Genomic DNA, 23,455 nt, shown 5'->3' with positions numbered 1-23,455 from the left:
TGTCTGTAACACTATCCCTATAGTGGCGTGCAGTGTACCCACAATCCCTCACGCGTCGAGGTCCCTCCGTTTGTATTTTTTCTGCCCTGAGGGAGCCTATTAGACGCGAGTATAGAAAAGAGAGATATAGAAGAAAGTCTACGTTCCTTCCATCCGAGCGGGGAGGAAGGGTGGGCGCATGTGAATCTAAGCAGATACAACCATCAGAAATGCTTTTACGGTACGTAATGCATTGTCTTCTGAGGTTTGTTAATCTGCTTAGAATCACATGCTGTGCATAGACTAGCGAGCAGTACCCGGAGTTGGCGGTGGGTTATGAGAAGGAACAGTAGAGAAAAGATGTCTTAATACTGCTTGTCCCACCTGGGAATCAGATCTAGAGTGGGCATCTAGACAGTAGTGTTTTGTAAAGGTGTGAACAGAACTCCAGGTTGCCGCTTTGCAAATGGACTAAAGAGGGGCATTTGCAATGAAAGCTTTGGAAGCCCCGGTGCCACGAATGGAGTGTGCTCTTGGCTTGAAGGGTAGTTCTCTCTTAGCAAGAATGTAACAGAGTGATGCATTGTACAATCCATCTAGAAATAGTGGACTTTGAAACTGCATCTCCTTCTCTTCCGGCTGCCACCGAGACAAAGAACTGATTAGTCTTTCTCAATGGTCTAGTTCTTTCCATATAAAACATCACTACTCTGCGAACATCCAGTGTAGGCAGGCTCTTCTCACTTAAGTTTGAAGGATTTTGAAAGAACGTTGGTAGTTCTATTGACTGGTTGACATGGAATTTAGAGATACATTTTGGTGCAAACCTAGGATGTGTGCGTAGAACCACCTTATCTTTGTGAACTGTAACAAAGGGGTCTAGTACAGAGAGCGCTTGTAGTTCACTTACTCTCCTAATGGAGGTGATCGCTATTAGAAAAGCAGTCTTAAGAGTGAGGTCTTTAAGTGTTGCTTTGTGCATGGGTTCAAAAGGGAGACCCCATGAGCCTGGTTAGTACCACATTTAGGTGCCATCCGGGAGCGGGGTTAGCTATGGGAGGGTGTATCCTCTTCACTCCTTCCATAAAGGCTTCAATAACTGGGACTTTCCACCATGACACTAAGTTGGGAAGTGGTGTATGCGGAAAGTGCAGCTGAATGGACTTTAATAGAGTTAAAGCCTGAGTCTAGTAGGTGAGTCAGGTACAGAACAATTTGTGTGGGAGAGCAGTCAACTGGGTTCATGCTCCTTCCCCTACACCAGATGACACATTTTTTCCCTTTGCTAGAATAACAGTGACGAGTGTTAGGCTTTCTAGCCTCCCTGAGAATGTCGATGCATCTCTGCGGGAGTTGTAAATGTCCAAATTCTATGATCTCAGGAGCCAGGCTGCTAAGTTCATGGTCTGAGGGCATGGATGTAGTGTCCTGCCCTTGTCCTGTGACAGCATGTTGTACGGGCAGGAAAGTTTCACTGGAGGGGATAGGGACATCTCCATCAAGTGAGCGAACCAAGGTTGTCTGGCTCACATAGGGGCCACCAGTATCATGGTAGCTTGTTCCTGGTGCATCTTGTGCACTATCTTGTTGAGAAGGGGAGTCGGGGGGGGGGGGGGGAGCGTAAACAAATTTCCCTGACCATGGTATCGATAGACCGTTCCCCTTGGATTGGTTCTGGGGGTACCTGGAGGCGTAATCTTGGCATTGTGAGTTCTCCAGAGTTGCGAACAGGTCTATTTCTGGGAATCCCCATTGTGTGAAGACTATGTCTTCGTGTAACCGCCATTCGTTCTCGGAGGGCAGAGGGAAGTTTCTGCTGAGTTCGTCTGCTAGCAGATTGAGTTCCCCTGGTACATGTTTGAGAGCCCACTCCCAGATGTTCTGGGACAGCTTGGACAGTCCTAGAGAGCGAGTGCCCCCCTGCTTGTTGAGGTAGTACATGTCTGTGGTGCTGTCCGTGAAGACCATCACTGTCTTCCCTTGTAGGTGTGCCTGGAAGGCTTTCAGTGCCATGAACACAGCTAATAGCTCCAGCAAGTTTATGTGCTTGGATGCTACGCTCGGAGTCCAGACTCTGTGAGCAGTCTGATGGGATAGGTGAACCCCCCATCCTGTGAGGGATGCGTCTGTGGTCAGAGTGGCTTCCACTGCGGGGGTGGCGAATGGTTTCCCTATTACCAGGTGTTCCTTTGACCACCACCGTAGCGAGAGAACCAAGGCCTGCAAGACCACCACTAGATCGTCCCATTGTCCGCTGGCCTCACACCACTGGCTGTTCAGCCACTCTTGCATTGGACGCAGGCGCGCGTGACGTACCAAATAAATACATGACGCCATCATTCCTAGTAAGCGCATTGCTTTGCGTACCGTCACCTCTCGACTGGCCACATATTGAGGGATCTGAAACAGCCTGTTTTGGACCCTCTCGTTGGAGGGGAAGACGAGGCCGTCCTTTGTTCGAATTAGAGCCCCTAGGAATTGTTTGATCTGGCTGGAGTCTAAGCTGGACTTCTTCTCGTTGATGGAGAAGCTCAGTTGAAACAAAAGGTCTACAGTCTTTTGGGTATTTGCGAAGCATGTTTCGTAAGAATCCCCTGTTATGAGCCAATCGTCGAGGTAAGGGTATACTGGGATGAACAACCTGCGCAGGTGGGCCGCTGCCACCGTCAGTACTTTCGTGAATACTCTTGGCGCTGATGCTATGCCGAAGGGTAGCACTCTAAATTGGTAGTGTTTGCCCTCTATCATGAACCTGAGGTATTTCCTGTGCGCTGGCAACATTAAAATATGAAAGTATGCATCTTTCATGTCCAGTGATGTCATGTAATCTCCCTGAGAAAGCAGGGGGATTGCCTCCTGTAGAGTCACCATACGAAACTTTTGAGGTTTGACAAATTTGTACAGGGCGCATGGTTAAGTCCTTTTTGGGTACAAGGAAGTAAACTGAATAAATACCTTCCGTTATCTGGGATAGAGGCACGACCTCTATGACTCATTTTACTAGTAGTTGGTCCACTTCTTGAAGAAGGGTGGAGAGGTGTTCAGGTGACAAGCGTCGTCCCCTCGGGGGTCTGTACATAGGGGATCTGTTGAACTCGATACAATAGCCGTGGGCTATGGTTGAAAGTACTCAGCTGTCTGATGTTATACTCTCCCATGCTGGATGAAAAGATGTTAACCGGCCCCCTCATTTGGTGTTGGTGGCTTGGGAACCTCTAGGGGTGGGACCCCGACCTCTTACCTTGCCACAACGTTGTCCTCTTTGGTTATATTGTCCACTGGTGACTTGGTTAGAGGACCTGCAGAATATTGCTGCTGCAGTTGCTGCTGGCGTTGGCCTAAAAAAAACCGCTTATTGCCATAACCACGTTTGTTGGGAGGCCTTGAAATTTGATCTAGTGTCTTGATAGTGTCAAATTCTTTCTTTGCGGTTTCTAAAGCCTCATCCACCGCTTTACCAAAGAGGTTTGCATCTTCTATAGGTAGGATTCCTTGTACTAGGGAACCTCCGGCCGTTTCTGCAGCATCCAGGGTATTCTTGATGATGCTTTGGTTGACTAAAGTCCCTTCAGTCACCGTGGCTAGAAGGCGAGTACGTAGGGGTTCCGGTACCTCCTCAATGTCCTTACGTAGTTTGCTCCATTGTGCCTCTGCGTAACTTGCCAGCAAGGAGTTATTGTTGGCAATTCTTGCGGAAAAGGCAGCTGAAGCTGTAATCCTCTTTCCTAGGGCATATAATTTTTTACCCTCTTTATCTGGTGGTGCCTCGCTAGTTGACAGCGGCACCCCTGCTCTCTTCCTGGTATTTGTCACCACTAAGGAGTCTGGTACAGAGTGGCCCCTGATGTATAAAGGGTCCGATGGAGAAGGACTAAACAATTTTTCTATCCTAGGGTTGACCCCTCTGATCAACGCAGGAGTGGATAGTGAAGGAATAATTCTCCTTACTGAGGCGAGGAGGGGAATGGTTTGGCTGACACGGGGTTTCTGCTTAATGATTTTTTCGACAAAGTCGATGTAAGGAGAAGTTTCCCCGGTTTCGATCTCAAAATACGCTGATGCCTTACGTAGAAGTGCATTAAAAGGTGGGTTGATCATCTATAGGCGATGAAGTCTTTTGGAGGGGACAGGTTTATGGCTTCAGGATCTGAAAACACTGATGGGGACGGCCAGGGCTGTGAGGCCCCTTCTTTTGGGTCTTCTCCAAAGCCCCCCATCACCCATATCAGGGCTGTCTTCAAAACCTTCCTCCTGTAGGTTTTCTTCCCCCTCATTGCCTAGGAATTCATCATCCTCCTGTAAGTGGGTGTCCTCTTCAGTGAGGTCATATAAATCTACATTTTCTTGGGGTGGATCAAACAGCCTGGGGTACTTGGCCCTGGGATCCTCCTGAGGTCATCTCTTGATCTCTTAGGTGTTGGAAGGTTCTGAGTCTCCATAAACCTGTCCATCCAGTCCATACAGAACTGGAGTCTCTCTAGAGTTTCGTGAGGCACTCCGGAACGGTCAGGGGGAGGAAAGGGAGGGCCTTCCGTTGGGAAACGCTTCGACCTATCCCATAACGTCGAAGAGAGGTCTCCTTCAGAAAAGCCTTCCGGTAGGCTAGGAGTTCCTGCTGGTCTTTTCGGCGTCTCCCGGGCCTTAAGAGCGGAAACAGACGCATCTTTCGTCGCCCGTCTTAGACTATTGGTGGAAATGGTCCTTGCCAGGCTCTCCACAACTAAGCTGTCTGTCGAGGGGAACCTCCGGCGTCGCCGTTACCGGCGTCGCTTGCTCTACGCCTACGGGCGCTCTCTGGCGGAGCGCGTCGTCTGGCGGTTTAGTGGTAGCGCCCTTATCAGGGGTTAGCCCAGTCGCTGGTCGCATATGCGGTTGCGAGGGGGGCTTCAGACTTTTACGGTCTGAGGAGGCCACCGGTAGGACCTGCGCCTCTGTTGGCGCTAACGCCCTTTTCGTCTTCGACAAGGAAGAGCCATGGGTTATGTGTTTATGGGAGTGTTTTCTGTGTGCGTCCTTGTCGCAGGGGTGTTCATCCCCATAAGCAGGGCATGAGCCGAGCTTGTCAGGGGCGGGGACGGACGACAAGAAGCGTGAACGCTCCTTAGAGGGGTCTACGACTTCCGAAATGGACGTCGTGTTGTCACATTTGTCACTTCCGCCGGCGGTGGGTGACGAGTCAAACCTAGACATGGCGTAGGCCGCCCACATTTTGACCCTATGGTCTTTTAAAGTCTTCGGCTTAAGTAGCTGACAGGCCGCACAGCTGTCTTTATGGTCGAGAGGCAAGCTACGGTTACACCGTTTATGCTCGTCTTTCCAGGTAAACTTGCCCTTACAACGCGGGCAAAACCTAAAGGGTGTCCTCTCCATAGCTGAGGAACAGATCGCATGTGACAACAACCCCGAGGGAAAAGGAGGGGAAAGGGAAAGACATTCTCAAAGAGAAACAATGTCCCACGACCCCACTCTCCCTACTGTATTTGACTGTCGAGGCCAGGCCACGTGTTCGGCGAACGCCGAACAACCTTTACCGTCAAAGGCACCGCCGTCGGAGATCTTGATCGCCGGTGAACAGCTTCGCAGCTACGACAACGGAGGGGTGAAGAAATGAATAATTAAGGGCGACCAAAGGTCAAGTAAAGTTTTTGCAATGTCTCTCGAGGAGCTCTGCGTATAGGCGACCAATATCAGGGTGGAAAAAAAACAATCTGAGGGACCTCGACGCATGAGGGATTGTGGGTACACTGCAGGTCACTATAGGGATAGTGTTACAGACACGCCTTGTCGACGTCCCCTTTTCGACTACGAAAAACAAAATGCAATACTCCGCAATGCACCTAGAAGTACTCATAAGTACTGTTTACTGGGGTGCGGGTTGCGATTTGCGGGTGCTGGATTTTCTTCAAAGTCCTGTGAAGGCTCATTGTTCGACTGGAAAAACCACCCGATTTACATCAGGACGACGACTTTTTCTGCAACACTTCGCTGCCTGGAGTTACCAACACTAAAAAAGGTGACTGTTCTGCACCTATGTGCACGTTAAGAAAATGGTCTTGTGCACGTTAGGCTTAACCTAATCTGTGCACGTTTGAAACTGCCTCTCGAGAGCTTGCTCGCAATAACATTGGTTCCGACACTGTCCCTTTGTGTTTTCCCATAGGACTGTGTTCGGTGCTCCTCCTCCAAGGTGCATACGGCTTCCTCCCTTGTTACTGATATATATCAGCTGACCTGCGCACCCGCGCGCGCACCCAGATGTACTCATAAGTACTGTTTACTGTTCACGGGGTGCGGCGTGGGGCGCGGGCGGCTGAGGTCTTATATTGTTTTTGGGGATTCTAATATGATTACATTGTTGTAGGATAAGCTTTGGCCTAGAGGCTTAGGTGAAAGATTTTGGACCCCCTGCTCCAAGAAAACAAGCCACTGATCTGGCAAGTGTTTTCCTTGAAAATTGATGGTGCGCACGGGGGGGGGGCATAGTCTGCTGTGCTCCTCAGAACTTTTGAATATTTGCTATAATTGGGCGACATGCCATATTTGTTTTTGTGGGTATTATTGAAAAGTGTTTGAAGGCAGTTAAAGCCTACATTTTATTGGGATTTGTGCCACATAAATGCCACATTGAGTAAACCCAGTACTATTTGTTTTGATGGTGGAATATGGTGGGCACACTCCGAAATGGTAAATTGGTGAGACCCATACAAGCAGCCAAAAAATCCTATCCTTTGGCCAAACCAGTTTTTCTGTATAAAATGGATAATTTGTTGACAGAATGCCCATTGCAAGATCCCACTCCAACTAAAGGCCCTAGTGATAATTCACCAGATGAAGAATTGCACCCACATCGCTTGATTAACGGCACAGGTATCTCCCTTCCAGCTGGGGAGGTCGTTGATTTGGGAAAAAAGTCTCCTTATACCGACCCAGCAGCTATCAAGAGTATGTCAGGTACACAAGAGAAGTCCCGTAGATACTCTCTGGGGTAAATAGAGGAAGGAGGAAAACCCAAAAAAGGAGCCGACAATTCTCTCTTGGCACCGGTTGTTCGGGCCGAGTTGGATTGAAGGGTCCGGCTGTCAAACGAGCCAGCCACATCTATTAGACCTAGAGCTGGGGGTTTCGACAATGTGCACTTACATGAACCTACTGAGGAGGCTCCATTCTCCCCTGAGCATCCTCCTAGGAGGGATAAAAGAAATTGTGATATCAGTTATGGGAATAAGGAGACAGAGCCATTATTGTGGGGGTGATGGGGGACAGGGTGCGTTTGTGCCCATCCAGATAAAATCCTCCAGTCCAGTCTCATATGTGTCTTCTATGTTAAATCAATCTTTTGGAACGATCGATCCCCACACAGGACCATTCTTTGAGGGCATCAATCAAGAGGACACGGCGGTGTCATTTGCTGCCTTTCCTGTGCTAACCAGGATCCTGAATCTTCTAGATAAGGGTCACGATCGTACCCATCTGGATATTCAGGAACTTGGATCGATATTATTGGTTAACACAGAAAAGATTTGCAAAATGGAGGGCTTTCTTATGGCAATAGGAAGATGCGTACCTATGGGAGGGCATGGTAATTCTCACATGATCTCCCACGACCAGATGGTACAGACCGATTGCGAGCCTGTGGTCTGTCCTAAATCCTACGCAGAAGTCCTTGCACAAGGAAATAAGGATTTGCAGGCTGCTTGGCTGCCTGTACTGGTCGAGCTCAAAGGAATGGTCTCTACTAATAGCACTCAGATCACGAGCCTAGGTGAAAAAATTGAATTGGTTTGTACAAATGTTGCAAGACTGGATGAGAAGAACAAGTTACTTACCAACTGTAACGTTCTTTCGACTGGATGTTCCTCCCACGTATTCCTCATCTTATGATAATTCGTTATCTCCAGCTTCGCTGCTTCGGAACAAAATTCTCTCGGCAGAGGGCGCTGTGCTCGAGGTCGTGGCGTCGATTGTCCCTAGACGGTCTCCGTACCGTGTCGACGTCACTGATGGTATAAGTAGCTCGAGCCGCGCCCGTTGCGCCAGTTCTGTTTTTTCGATGAAAACATATAGGAGGAACACCCAGGCGTGCCCCATTACTGATGCACACTTCGTGAGGGGAAAGTGTAAGAAAACAAACTGTACTGCGGGGTAGGATGGGAGGGTCGATGAGGAATACGTGGGAGGAACATCCAGTCGAAAGAACGTTACAGTTGGTAAGTAACTTGTTCTTCGAATGGATTGTGTCCTCCCACGTATTCCTCATCTTATGATAGACTCCCATAGCAGTAGTAATTTTGGAGGTGGGAGTATTAGTTTTCAGTTTTCATGGACAGAATGCAGAACTGCCTTGGCAAATAAACCCTCATTAGAGGAGGCAGTATCCAAACAGTCATGTTTTACAAAAGTGTGTATTGTTTTCCAAGTAGCAGCTGAACAAATATCTGCTGCCGGGACTCCCCTCTTTAGAGCCGTAGAAGTAGCCATACCCCTTGTAGAATGGGCACAAAGCACATCTGGAGGGTCTTTTCCTGCTAACCTGTAGCATTCAGTTATGGCTAAGATGATCCAGCGGGATATGGTCTGTTTTGTTACAGATAATCCTAGTTTATGACCAGTATAACCCACAAATAGTTTGTCATCTTGCCTCAATTTAGCCATTCTTGAGATATAGAAAGTAAGAGCCCTCTTGGGATCTAGTCTGTGCAATCTCTCCTCTTCCTTTCCCAAATGAGGAGGAGGATAAAACGTTGGTAATATTATCTTTTGCGACAAATGGAAGTCTGAAACTACCTTTGGTAAAAAAGGAAGGTTTAACTTTAAGACCTTATAAAAAGTAGTAAATGGCGGTTTGCATGAGAGAGCCTGAAGTTCGCCAACCCTGCGGGCTGATGGCAAAGCCACAAGAAGTACAGTTTTTAAGGAGTGCATAGGCTCAAAAGGTACACAAGTCAATAATTTTAGTACTAGATTTAAGTCCCAAGTTGGGACATGAAAAGGTACTGGGGGGTATACATTAGTAAGCCCCTTTAAGAATTGAATGATCAATGGAATTTTGAAATATGAAACCTCTTCTGAGGTGCGCTTGAAAATAGACAGTGCAGCAAGGTATCCTTTAATTGTCCCTATCTGGAGCCCCAGATTGGCTAGATGCAGTAGGAAAGAAATCACCATTGGGGTGCCACATTGAAAAGGGTCCACATTCTTATCTTTGCACCAGTTACTGAACTTGTTCCAGCGACATCGGTATAAAGATTTTGTTGCTGGCCTTCTGGCCAAAAAGCAAGATCTCCATTACGTCATCCGGAAGATCCCAATCCTTGCATCTCAACCTCTCAGAAACCATGCGTGAAGGTTGAGTGTCTTGACCTCTGGATGGAGAACCCGACCATCCTCTTGCGAGAGAAGATCCTCTCTTTGCGGAAGACGTATTGGAGGGCAGATGGACATGTCTAGAAGGTCTGGGTACCACGTCCTTCTGGCCCAATCCGGGGCAATTAGTATCATGGTTTTCCTGAACTTTCTCAACCTCCCGATTACTTGAGGAATCACGGGGACTGGGGGAAACGCTTACAGCAGTGGAAACTTCCACTCCACTACGAATGCGTCTCCCAGAGCTCCTCTTTGAGGAAATTCCCTTGAGCAGTACTGCTCGCACTTCCGAATGATCACAGTGGCAAACAGATCCACTTGAGGGGTTCCCCAAAGGGCGAAGATCTCTTGAAGGACTTCCTGAGCTAGCTCCCACTCGTGCGAGACTGTGCTCTGCCTGCTCAGACCGTCTGCCGCCGTGTTCTGCTCTCCGGCTAGGTGAATTGATGATAGAGAGATTCCTTCTCGTATTGCCCAGAACCAGAGCTGCATTGCCTCTCTGCACAGTGGTAGTGACCCTACTCCTCCTCTCTTGTTGAGGTAGTACATGGCCACTGTGTTGTCCGTCATTATCAGGACATTCTTTCCCTGTACAGAGGGCAGAATGGCCTTCAGCGCTAGTCTGATTGCCCTCAGCGCCAATAGGTTGATGTGTAGTTTGGACTCCGATGGAGACCAACGACCGCTGATTGTCAGATCGTTGGTGTGTGCTCCCCACCCAGTGAGTGAGGCGTTGGTCACTACTGTTATCTCCGGCCACGGTTGCCAAAAGGATTCTCCCTTGAGAATGTTGTTGCAAGCCCACCATAGTAGATCCTGAGCAACTGCGCTCGGGACTTGCAGAAGATCCGACATATTCCCTGAGAACTGGGACCACTGAGTTCCGAGTGCCCATTGGAGGGATCTCATTCTCAATCTGGCCTCTGGTACTAGGAAAATGCAGGATGCCATGAGGCCGAGCAACCTGAGAAAATCGAAGGCCGGTAGATGTTGGGCATTCTGAAACTTCGTTACCATCTGCTGGATGTGGAGAGCTCTCACTTCGGGAGGCAAGGCTTTTCCCGATGAAGTGTCCAAGACTGCTCCGATAAAATGAAGTTTCTGGGTTGGTATCATGTGGGAATTCTTGAAATTGAGGGAGAAGCCCTGTTTGTGGAGGAAGTGGCAGGTGATCGAAAGATGTTCCTGAGCTTGTTCTGGGGAACTTGCTCCGATCAACCAGTCGTCCAGGTAGGGATATATGTGAATACCTCCTCTCCTGAGACTTGCTGCCACAACCGCCAACAGTTTGGTGAAAACCCTCGGGGCGGAGGTCAACCTGAATGGCAGAACTCGAAACTGATAATGAGAATTGCCAATCGCGAACCTCAGGCACTTTCTGTGCCCTGGATGGATTGGCACATGAAAGTAAGCATCCTGAAGGTCCAATGATACCAACCAGTCTTGGAGTTGTAGAGCCTGAAGGATCTGAGAAAGAGTCACCATCTTGAACTTGTCCTTCCTGAGGAACTTGTTCAAGTTTCTTAAGTCCAAGATGGGTCTCAATCCTCTGTCCTTTTTTGGGATGAGAAAGTATGGGGAGTACCAACCCCTGTTCCTCTCCGCTACAGGTACCTGTTCTATGGCACCTTTCTCTAGCAGGGTTAAAATTTCCTGCAACAGGAGCGGGTCTGGTATTTTTACGGAGTTGGCTCCCGGTGGATGATTGAGGCCTTTTTAGAAAGGGGAGACAGTAACCTTGAGCTACTGTTTCCAGTGCCCAAACATCTGAGGTAATGCCTCGCCATTCCTTCAGATGGAGAGATCCTGCCTCCCACTGGTGTCTTGTGGAGCAAGGTCTCAGATTTGGAGGCGGCTGCAGGAGTGGCTGAGGGCAAAGATGCCGCTCCCGAGGCTGATTTCGCACTTCTTCCTCATCCACCACGAGGGAAGTTTTTTCTGCCTCTTTGAGAAGCATGTCCTCTTCCTCTACCAAATGAGGAGTAGTAGCGAAAAGAACAACCTCTCCAGGAAGATGATCCTGAATAGGTTTTCTGAGGCTGGCGCATGGAGGCACTAAGATTTAGCTGCCGCTTTCGAGGTCTGGAGTTTTTCTAGGCTTTCGTCAGCCTTACTGCCAAATAGCCTCGAGCCATCAAAGGGCATGTTAAGGAGACTGGATTGCACATTCTGTGCAAAACCCGACTTCCTCAACCACGCAAATCTGCGCAACACAGTGCTTGTAGCCATGGATCTGCTGTTGCTATCAGCAGTATCCAGTCCAGACTGGAGACATTCCCCCATTGCCTCCTTTCCATCTTTGACTATATTCAGGAAGCCTTCCCTTTCCTCACCTTCCGGAATATGCGCTCAGCCGCCGCTGGAATACAGTCCCACATGGTATGGGTAAACCTGGCCAGGGTACAGGTGACATTTGTCGATTTCAGGGCCATGCTAGCTGAAGTGAAATCTTTACGGGCCCAGGCATCAACTTTCTTGTCCTCGCTATCTGGAGGCATAGTGGGATATGCAGTTTGTTTTGCTGTGGAGGCAGCCTGAATAACTAGAGTGTCTGGAGTCGGATGACTATTTGAATATTCAGGATCCGTACCAGCTGGTCTGTATTTCTTTGGGAAATTACTATTTATAGCAGCAATGCTACCAGGATTTTCCCAATTTTTTTCTACTGTTCTCTGAAGAGCCCTATGAAAGGGGAGAACTGGGTCTTTTTGGGGACCTTTGACAATGATATCTGTCATGTCGTCCTGTTCAAACATGGGTGAAGTGTTACCCCAACCCATGTATTCTACTACCCTGTTCATAAGACCTCTGTACCCTGAGTCTGCATGTTCTGCAGGGTCATGTTTGGCAAATTCTAACTCTGGGGAGGTGTCAATTCCACTACCAGAGTGTAGAGTATCACTCAGGTCTCTCATTCTAGATTCCAGATCTATGGTTCCTCAGGAACTTGTCTTGTGCCATATCAAACTCCAAAGGGAGTGACTTTGTCTTCCCCCGAGCCAGATTCCTCATAAATTGAGGACATAGCTTTAAAAAAGTCTGTTCTGGGCAACGGAGTAAATCTTTCTTCCTCAACAATTTCCTTCGAAGGAATAGAAAAATCCTTCGAGGTGGTCGATGGGAACTTCGAAGACTTTGAAGAAGACTTCGATACAGGTGTCGACGACGCTCTTGGCTTCGATGCTGAAGCAGTCGACGCTGATGAAGCCGTCGAAGCCTTCGATGACTTGAGCTTTTTATGAGGCACCGGAGATGTGCTCGACTCACGAGGAGCCTTCGACGACTTGGCGTCGACTCGAGTATCTTCGATACTACTGGCTTTTACCAAGGTAGTTCTCGACTTCTCTTTGTCGTCCAATGGAGCGACCTTAGAGCAATGGCTCTTCCGAGGTTCTTTCGAGGGGGTCGGGCCGCATTATCGAAAACCATCATCTTTTTACGGAATTCCTCCCATTTTCTGGGGGAATCAGATTTTGTGGGACATCGAATTTCGTCGGTAGACTCAGAAGATGATGACGATGAGGGAGATCTATGTCTCCTCTTCAGTTTTTTTGACGAGGAAGAAGAGTGTCTCGATCTACTCCTAGATCGAGATCTCTTGGAGTGTCTATGTCGATCCGATTCTTTCGAATCGGTCGCTTTCTTATGCTTTTTGGACACAGCCTTCTTAGAGGCTTCCCTCCACACCGACAGTTTACCTCTCCTCTCACGAAGGGTATTCTCGGTCATGGACTGGCAGGAACCACAGTCGTCGGTTCGGTGACTAGAACCAAGACACCAGAGACAAACTCAGTGAGGATCCGTGATCGACATTTTCGATCCACAATCGATACACTTCTTGAACCCAGTCTTGGGTTTCGAAGGAGTCGAAGAAGATGACATTTGCACAAAGAAAATCTCGGAGTGCGCCGTTCACGATAGCAAAGCGATCAGAAAAACGGAACTGGAGCAACGGGCGCGGCTCGAGCTACTTATACCATCAGTGACGTTGACACGGTACGGAGACCGTCGAGGGACAATCGACGTCACGATCTCGAGCACAGCGCCTTCTACCGAGAATTTTTTTTCCCAAGCTGCGAAGCTGGAGATAATGAATTATCATAAGATGAGGAATACGTGGGAGGACACAATCCCATTCGGAATTAGTATCTAGTATAAGCAACCGAGAGGCCTCAACTAACTTTCCCGATACGGATAGTCCATCTGTATTAATAAGGGCCCTAGAGGAGGGAGTAGAGCCAGGTGGTGATGAAAGGGGTACTTTGGACGGGGACTCTACCCTAGATAGTTCAACTAACCATAACCCACTGCTTTCTAGAAGAGAGAAAATAAATGAGGGCTAGGGCCATTAGGCGTAGGGTGGCCAGAACAAATGGCACAGTAAAAAACTGAATAAAAAAAAACAAAGAATTTACCAGCATTAAAAATTCACAATTCCAATGCAAATCTGAAAGATATATGTGGTCTGGCGGTTGAAGGTTGTATTGACCTTTCTAAACTGGACGATGAAAGCAAAAAAGCATTGGAATTGAAAGAATTGGAGGCACCAAATAACTTTAGTCAAGGAGAGTTGGATCATCATACTTCAAGTCCTACTAGCCACTCAGTAATTGTAGATGGTGATTATGGGGAAGCATCCGACACCTTGATTGATGCTATGACTCATAAGGGAAAGGTACAGGTATGTAAGCAACTAATAAAAAAAAGACGAAACAAATAAAAAAGAAAAATCTCTTGACAAGAAAACAACTGGGGGGGCAAACCAGTCCAAGAGTCTAAAAATGTCAAAAAGAGATCTAACTGTAACAAAAATGCCACGGTTGCAAATGATAAGATGGACATTAAGTTTTTTTTCAACTCCAAAAAAGCCTCTCTGAGCAGCTAAGAGATTACGAGCTCTTCGCCTACTCATACTTCTACTCCACCACAACATGTAATAAATAATCCCCTACCCGCTGAGCAAGAGAAGAAGAAAGGAGATAATGCAACCATTGAAATGCCAAGGGGGGAGGGGCACTTGCCTAACACGGGGGGGAAGAACCAGCGAGGGGAAGCACATATAATGGAAGCAACACTGGGAAGGAGTGTGAAGGGGGAATTCATGTCATCCTCGACAGCCTCTATGGTTCTGAGTGAGGATATCAAAATCCTAGTAAGACAGGCATTACAGAATCTGCTTGAAGACTCAAGGAGGGCAGGCACAACCGTAGCAGATATCCAAAATTGGACTGAGGTAAGGAGTCTGAGCAGTGGCAACAAGATTAATCTAGGAGGAGTGCTTGGGGATGGTATCGGAACCCGTCATATAGATAGAGAAACAAAAGGTCTACAGTCATCCCAGCCAACAATGGACTGGGCAGACATAAAAATATTTGGTCACGGAATCCGGAAGACTTTGTTGGACAGGGTGGGGAGCTGAAGGTCTCATCCTCGCAGACGGCTCATGGAACCCAATCAGGTCAGGAAGCCACCAATTTGGTCCCCAAAGCATGGATGAATTTGGTACAAGCTGTACACCATAGAGAGGAGGGTAACTTTAAGGCGCTTTTGACGGAGGAACAGGTTCCCAGCAATGAACTGTATAAAGAGGTGGCGAATACTACCGGGTTTGTACCTAGGACAGAGAGGGAAGCCAAATCCCCTAAACAAATGGCAAATAAATGGACTAACATAATGGACTGGAGACCGCCAGCCTTCACTGATTGCCCTAGCATTATGCTTTATTCTATGTTTTCGCAGGGGGGTTCTTCCTCTCTGAATCGCCATCAAATTCTAACCTTGTTCAGTGAAATACCCAGGCTCTCTATGATCTCCTCAGGTGATATCAAACTCGTTGATTTCATACATCCACTGAGATTGGACTGTGTACGACTGGTATTCTTTTCCCAGGCTATCATGGATCTAGTCACATCAGAAAAAGACGCCTTCCACCCCTTTGGACTTGATTTAGAACCATTCAATAATCAATTGATGAGCAGAGGAGTGGAGGTCGAGTCCTCTGAAAATGCGAACGTTGATTCTAACATGCATTATGAGGAAGGGGAGGGCTCCATCACACAGAAACAACCCTCTGAGGCAGATCTAAAATGGCTTACTCAAACACTAACTGAGACCTTAGCAAAGATACAGGTATTGAATGTGAAATCATAATCTGAGCCAACATTCTCAGTGGTATCCTAGAATTCACGAGGCAATAAACCTTTGAGGACAGAGTCCGAAAATTTACGCCTCCTTACAGATGCTAGCATCTGCTGTATTCAGGAAACCTGGGCTCTTTCTCCGTTGGTGTTGGATGGGTATAGTCTAAACCAGACAACAGCAGAGAAAAAGTCCAGGGGAAGGCCTTCTGGCGGTCTTCTTATGGCGATACAAAACACCATGATTTTTAAGTGCCTGAAAGTTTTCTCTCCTCAAAGGATGTATCGCCAGCCATGCTATTACATGTTGCACTGCCAGTTATTCTTGGTTACCTACTGGTAGTTAACATATATTGGAGTCCTGAGTTAGATCTAAACCAATTCATTAGTATGGTTGACGCAATTATTCAAGAGTGTCAAACAGCATATCAAATTCTGAATATTATGGTTATGGGTGATTTCAACTCAGATGCGGGCACATGTTCTTATAACCCTGGTTCATCCAGGAAACAAATACAGAGCCAACAGTGGAATGTCTTTGAGAATTTGGGGCCTAGTCTGTGTAAATGATTACCTGGGTAAGGATTTGAGTGCTTTCACATGGTCTCATGGAAATGAATATTCTACCATAGATTTCATTTTTGTAAGCACGTCTTTAAGATACTCTTTGCTTGATTTTAAAATTATACCATCCTTGATTAGTGACCACAGTATCCTCAAACTCACCATGAGGATACACCCTTCCCAGGAATCCTCTTGTGCTCTTCCCTTGACGTTGGAGCTAAACTCAGCTAGGAATAGAATAAACTGGCACTTGGATAATGTTGAAAAGGTAAACAAGGTCTTTGAGGACTTTAACAAATACGGCTGTGAAAAAAAGAACTTGATGTATGCACATGGGGAGTTTAACAACTATGTCAGGGAGGATATCCTTGGGACAAAAGGTATTGGGAGATCTTCGAAAAAAGGCACCACTCGCACCCATGTTTTTGATCCGGTCATCCATCAGCTTAAAAAAGAAAGGAATCGTGAGATTCGTAAACTCCCGAAACTCCCATTTACTCAATCTCTGGGAGAAATGATCAAAAAAGCAAAACAATGGACTTATAGGGTACGTGCACTAAAAGCAAACATGGTGCAGAGAGATGCAGAAAACATACTGGAGGCACTCTCAAAAACCAATAATCGGCATTTGTGGTCCCTAATTAATAGACGCGGGTAGGCGCACCCCAAAGAACAAGTTGTGAGTATATACTCGGATATTTGGGAAGGCCACTTTGGCTCAATATATAAACCTTCAGTTTGTAATTGGGTGGTTCCAGAAGAGATCTTCTCATGTCCATGGAATCTCCCCTTCTCCTTACAGGATGTGCAAAGAATGATCTCTAGGTGCTCGTCTTCTCGTGCACCAGGTCCTAATATGTTAGCTAATGTGGTCTTCAAAGGTAATACGATTCTCTGGGCCAAAATTCTCTTTTTACTGTTTAAGAACATTGTCATTACCAAGGTATTTCCAACTACTTGGCACGTATCTTATGTGGTCCCAATTTATAAGAGGAAATAAATACAGCAAACGGTCTCAGACAAGGGTGTATTTTCCCCCCTACTGTTTTAAGTCTGTACCGGTCTAATGTTGGTCCGCACTTGATTGAGGCATCGTTTGCGGCACCAAAAGTTGAAGGTACTAGGATTGCGTGGACTGCATATGCAGATGACGTGTTATTGTTTGACTTAACACCCATGGGCCTGCAACGAGTTCTGTCTGCATTTAAGAAGTACATGGCGGACAATGCTTTAGATATAAATCAGACAAAAACTTATCATGTAACTCCGTTACAGGAAAAGGCCAGCAAAATTTGCATGGTTTTTGGATCACGTCAAACTCGCCATATGTCATGCCTTCAGGTACCTAGGTTATCCCATTTTTTAGACTGTCACCAGGGTCAATTTACGTAACTATTTGGATAAAAAAGTGACACCACCGATTTCTCAATTACTCAAAATTGATTGCAAATATGGGAAATGTTCAATGTTACCATCTATAAAAATGTACCATAGTAAAACGATTGCCCAGTTTAGCTACGGAATGGAACTGGTTCCGTCATGGTTTAGGAGCGAATTTGTTAAATATGAAGCATATATGCTAAGGTCACTGGTTTGGTATCTTCCGAAATGTGTTCCATTAGCAGCAATACGTTTTGAACTGGGCTATACTCCCTCTCAAGCGTAATTCTCTGGCGTAGAGTCCCTTTGTTTAGCAAACTGTTTGTAAATAAAGAATCCACTCTATATGGAATCCTTGGACGGTGTCTTGTTGCAGGAAAGGAATCTTCTGTAGTAGTATGCGATTTGGAAAAAGAGGTTCATGAAGTACTGGCATTAGTTGGGGTCTCTAAAGAACTGCTTATCAACAACCCTACCAAGGTGAAGATACTTCTCCAGCACGCAGACTGGAATCACACTGTTGATATAATACAAAGCAAAAAACTATATGCGCATTTGGCTGGCAGTCATAAAAAAATTGTAACAGAACCTTCTCATAAAATTCCCCAGCAAAGGTCGTAGACAGGAATTTATGCGCTTTCGTTTTAATGTCCTTAATACAGGTGAGATCAGGACTAGAAGGCAAATCTTGCCACCGCAAACGGTTAAATGTCTATTTTGTGATTTAGACATTGGAGCAGTAACTTTACAACACCTGTTGACACAACGTTTGGGTCCAAGATCGGCACGCAATGATTACTTTATTAAATATGTGCCTAACCCAGAGAATGTTGATCTGGTTGCCCTATGGAAAGACATGTTGTATGGATCTAGGGTCAAACTTCAATTGGCCATACTGCGCTTTCTAAAAGCTAAATGTGAACTATAGGGAGGTAGTTCAGCTACAACAATTTGTATGCTTATGCATCTTATATGTCTTTTTTCATTCTGTTCTAGTATGGTTCATTTAGATGTATAAACCATTTATACTTTTTGGTTGTATTAGGATGTATTATAAGGAATGTATTCGATTCCATGTAACCAACATTTTATGTATGTATTTTTAAGATCTGTTATTTGTTTTATATTGTTTTTGTAAAGATTACTATGCAACCAAAACAAATAAAAAAATAAAAAATAAAAAAAATACTTCACAGTGACCACTGGATGTCGGACTATGCACAGCATGTGATTCTAAGCAGATTAACAAACATCAGAAATATATATATAAAATCAATTTAGAAAAGACTGCTCGGAGACCGCTCCAAGGAGCATTTCCAAATAGAACTGTCAGCATCTGCAAAGCACACATTGGCGGACAGGCACGGCCGGGCCAAAAAAGGAGCGATGCGGGTGCCCGAGGTAAGTGTATTTGGTGTGCGAGATTGTGAGTGCCTGCGTTGGTCTGTGGGGGAGAAGGAATTTCTGTGGCGTGTGGAAGGGTAAACATGAGTGTGTAAGCATGTTTGTGTGTATGAGTCAGTGTCTGGGGTGGAGGGGGTCACCAGGGGGTAGGGCTTCTTAAAGGTGGTGGTGTGGGCGTACAGGGGGAGGTTTAAAAACCACCAGTAGTGTGCCATTTCCACTTTTAAAGGATGCACACAAAAAGGTCTTGTTGATGTGCAGCCTTTATAAAGCGGAAATATTACATAGAACCTTTTAGTCCACTGGGCCATTTGGTCGCAATGTTGAGGTTCTTAAGTCTGCCGTGTGAAAACCCCTGTGGTTCACTTCGAACTGGTAGTCCGGAGCAACCACATCTTAAAGTCCAAATCCAACCCTCCCACTCCCTCTCCCTTTGGTGATTCAACCTCAATGATCTATGGCGTTTCGGGCGCCCCACCTACTCCCTCTCCCTATGGAGGACTCCATTTCATACGATCTAATGCGGCCTTCTGCTTTTCAGGGTGTTTGGCTTGAACATTTTGCATTCTACGTAGCTATAAGTTTGTACAATATAGACTTTATGACTTTAAGAAACCTCAGAAATATCTGAACATTTGTCCATCACCCAGACTAAGTCGGTTTATTTTGCTACTTAAACTGGATCAACTATCCACAAGGATGGTCACAGGAAGACAAATTAAGCTGGCTGCCAATTTGCGAACATGCCGATTATGTAAAGTTCAAGATCAGCTGGAGACAGCAAAGCATCTTTTGACTGAATGCCCGGAGATGGCTAGCACTTTTATCCCTCTACTGGATGGCTTTGTCCATTCTAGGAACTACATTAAGGACGATCTGTTCTGGAATCACTGTGTTAATACTAACAGTAAGCGCCTGCTGATTGCTCTGTATAGCATCTGGCTGAGGATTGAAGGCAGACTGGATATAACATTTTAAGTAATAGTTTTCAATTGAATAATTTGTAGACAGGATTGGCTGCATAGGTAATAATGTGGTATATATTAGCTGTTTGCTGTTTTAAAAATTATGCTTAATGTGATTTTTATTTGCACTTTTATGCTTATAAGATATTTACATTTGCATTTTTTGTAAAGTTTATAAACTAAACTATATCACAATAAATAAATAATACTTTTGCATTCTACACAACAATCTGACATGATCCGATAGCAGGTCCTTCTACACCGTATGGGGAAACTGAAAGCTACTCTCCAGGCAGACGTTTTCGCCACTGGAGTGGTTGGCACCTGGGATTAGACACCGAAAACAGCAAAGCACCAGAAAGATAGATAATAGTATTCTATAAGGGTTTAAAACTCACCTTGAGATCACAGGTCGTGTTGAGAAGCAAGTTTGATGGCTTAAGGTCACGGTGTAGAACGTTTGCTGAATGAATGTATTTTAGCCCACGCAAAATCTGATACAGAAAGTAACAGATGTGGTCATTGCTAAGGTGTTGAGTCTTCAGAAGTTTGTACAGATCAGTCTCCATGAGATCCTGTACAATGTATCTAACAATCCCATGTAAGGAAAGAATATGAAAACTCAATTTGTACCAAACCACTGAACGACACCATTACTCAAATATAGATTCTCACATAGCACCAGCTCAAAGACGACTCCTGCAACTGTTTTATACAAGACGTGTGTAAAATGACAAACCACAAAAGAGCCTTTCATTTATAGGACAACCCACAAGTCAAATTACTAACAGTTAAAGTAACTAAAACCTTTGTGACTTCCAAGCCGGCATGACTATTCAACTGTGAATACAACAACGAAACAATAGATGCAGTGCAAAGCAAACAAGAACTGGTTGAATCAACAGTTTTCAATTTAGAAAGAAAAAACATTTAATTCTTTTGAAATATTTTTAATCAGACTGTCCTTGATTCAATGTCGATATCTAGGCCCCATGATAGACATACAAGCACACTCAAAAATAAGTTTAAAATCCAGAAAAGGTGAAATACTTCATGCATGCCCCGAGTTTAAACTTCTGGAACTATCCTGCAGAAAAGTCGTAATTGAAGATCATCTTGTTTAACACTGTGAAACATGGCCTACTGGTTGTGTTGCTGACTTTGAAACACAAGCTCTAATCTGAGCTAAAATTAGACTATAATGATTCTGGGCAAATAAATTCTCTTCCATGTGCCCTCCTTGAAAAAGCACTCTAGCTCTGTTCAATTATTTTTTTGTACTTATTATTTTCTTGCACATAAACATTCAAAATTTGCATCATATGTACAAACAGCAACAATTAAGTATTTGAAAATAGGTGTGCGGTGTGTGTTCTAGTGTTGTGAATCCAAACGCCCTATTGGTTTCCTAGGACGTGCGATACATAGCTGGAGTCTTTCACTTTCCATTATCTGCTACTGGAAATTGAATTTAAAAACCTACACTGGCGCGGTGTGCTCTAGTGTTCCAGTCGGGCAGCCGGCCCTCCCTTTGTCCGTATGGATCTTGGTTTTGCCCACCTTTGATGTTGAAGCTGGCTTAATAGATCAAAAGCCTTTGAGGTCTGCAGTGGCACATGGCGGACAGGCTGATTAGGAAAGTTCCTTTTTGATTTGGGATATTTGCAGAACTTCCAGTTAAATAGTGGTTCTGGTGGAAGGTTAATTGCTGGCCCGTTTCTTGAGCAAGCGATTAAGTAATCTTGATTCTTCTTTATTGTTGGACTAATCGTAGCACAATTGAAATTAAAAAGCACAAAACATGCAAATATGGTCTGCACAGTGCCACTGCACAGACAAGGAAACCGCAGCAGCTCAACAGCTTGGTCCTCACCAGTTAGTGCCAATCCGGTACCCAAGAAGGATGTTCCTGCTAATGCAGGCGAACGTGCAAAAATGACACTTTCACGAAGACCGTAATTGACACTCTCCATGTTAACATCAATGCCAACACTAATTGCCTCTGAATCTCCTGCGAGATTGATGAATGAGATGGGCAGAGACTCTGGTGAGTGCACCATGGGCTCCTCCCCAATGATAACAGTAACTCCATATTGAAGCTCTGTTTGGGGCTGCAGAAGAATTTGGCTGTTGCAACCAAGAAAAAAATGAACTCCGAAAAAGTACGACAACGTGATTGGCACACAACCACCCCGGATTTGGAATGTCTGGTGTCAAGCTCGTCATACTTTTCTGAAAGTGACAGCGATAGTGACTCAGATTATTCTATGCAGTTCCAACCTCTCAGTTCTATCGCCGAGGAAGTTGTGTGTCTGTCAGCCACATTGAATGCTGTGGCTACCTCCGTAGATGCTCCATTTTCTCTTTGTTCGAGCATAGCAAACAAACAGTGCGATTTGAAACGAATCCTAGCAAATGTGGTTTTAAAGGCAAATCGTAATTTCTGGGTTCGCGTCTTAAGTCAGGTATTCCAACGAGATGTGCCAAGTGGTCTTATACCAAACAGCTGAAGGCACTCCATCCTGGTGCCGGTTCATAAGAGGGGCGACAGGATGGACCCCTCCAACTGTAGACCTCTCGCCATGCTCGATTCTAGCTTAAAGATATTCGCATCATAATTATTAAAGCAGTTGTCACAGTGGACGGAAGAAAAACATTTGTTTAGCAAGTTTCAAACTGGTTTTAGGAAGGGGCACAGTATGACTAGTAACTTATGTGTCCTATACTGTTTGACTGCAGAAACCCTTAGACAACCGGACAGGAAACAGAATCTTTGTTTTGTTGATTTTTCAAAAGGCATTCAACTCGGTCTCCCGCCCATTATTGCGACAAGCTTGGAAATTGGTGTCTAAATCATGCTTTTGTACTTTATTCGAACACTAGTGAGACGAAGGTGACCGTCTCCTTAAATAAAGAGGGAATTCTTTCTAAGCATATAGCCACTAATCGAGGATCGAAGCAGGGGTGCATCTTGGCACCCCTGCTGTTCAATCTGTATATTTCAGACATGGACTGTGCCTTTGGTTCCTTGCATAATTTTCCTCCACATTTAGGCAATGAAGCGGTACCGTGGATGCTATATGCATACGACACTATTACTCGGTTGCACTCCCATTGGATTGCAGCATTCTATTACTGCTCTCGCTAGATCTTCTTTGTCAAATTACCTTACCATCAATGAAGCAAAATCTAAAATATTGATAGTTGGTAATAAACCTGCTGCAAAGTGCAAATTGATTGGAAATTAGAGTAGCATCCCCTGTAAGTGGTCGATAGGTATATATAATTAGGATTCCCTATACAATCGTTTCCTCTGAAATCCTTTTACAAAGAGCACATATCATTAAAAATTGGAGGAAGTGGACGATAATTAAGAGATTCATAGCACAAAGGTGGCAACAACGTTATGGGGTTGTTGTCCATTTTTTGTACAAGCATAGTACCTGCCCTTTTGTATTGTCTTGAGGTATTATCAGAGCGATATGTGGTATGGCTAGAAAGCGTGGAAGGTAAAATAGTGTTCCATTTTAGGTTTGCCCAAATCGGTCCCAGTAGAGGCAGTAAGAAGTGAGTTGGGTGTTCATTCTATTAGATCTCACTGGTAATGCAGCAATGTAAGCTTTTCACACAACTCTCTGCTCTCGCTCCTGGAGATCCAACTTT

General features: G+C 45.4%; 1 protein-coding gene across 1 annotated transcript in view; it reads right to left on the bottom strand.

The window, feature by feature from the left end:
- The window catches only part of MAPK1 (mitogen-activated protein kinase 1), an 806,732-nt gene that overhangs the window by 552,975 nt on the left and 230,302 nt on the right, over positions 1–23,455 (bottom strand). The window contains exon 3 of the mRNA XM_069619984.1: positions 20,191–20,380. Within this exon, the coding sequence (XP_069476085.1) occupies positions 20,191–20,380 (190 nt within the window). The remainder of the gene's footprint in view (positions 1–20,190; positions 20,381–23,455) is intronic.

The sequence above is a fragment of the Ambystoma mexicanum genome, chromosome 10, assembly GCF_040938575.1.
Source record: "Ambystoma mexicanum isolate Mex_15411 chromosome 10, UKY_AmexF1_1, whole genome shotgun sequence".
In the NCBI taxonomy this organism is placed as follows: domain Eukaryota; kingdom Metazoa; phylum Chordata; class Amphibia; order Caudata; family Ambystomatidae; genus Ambystoma; species Ambystoma mexicanum.
This window is presented reverse-complemented; position numbering and strand designations above follow the sequence as displayed.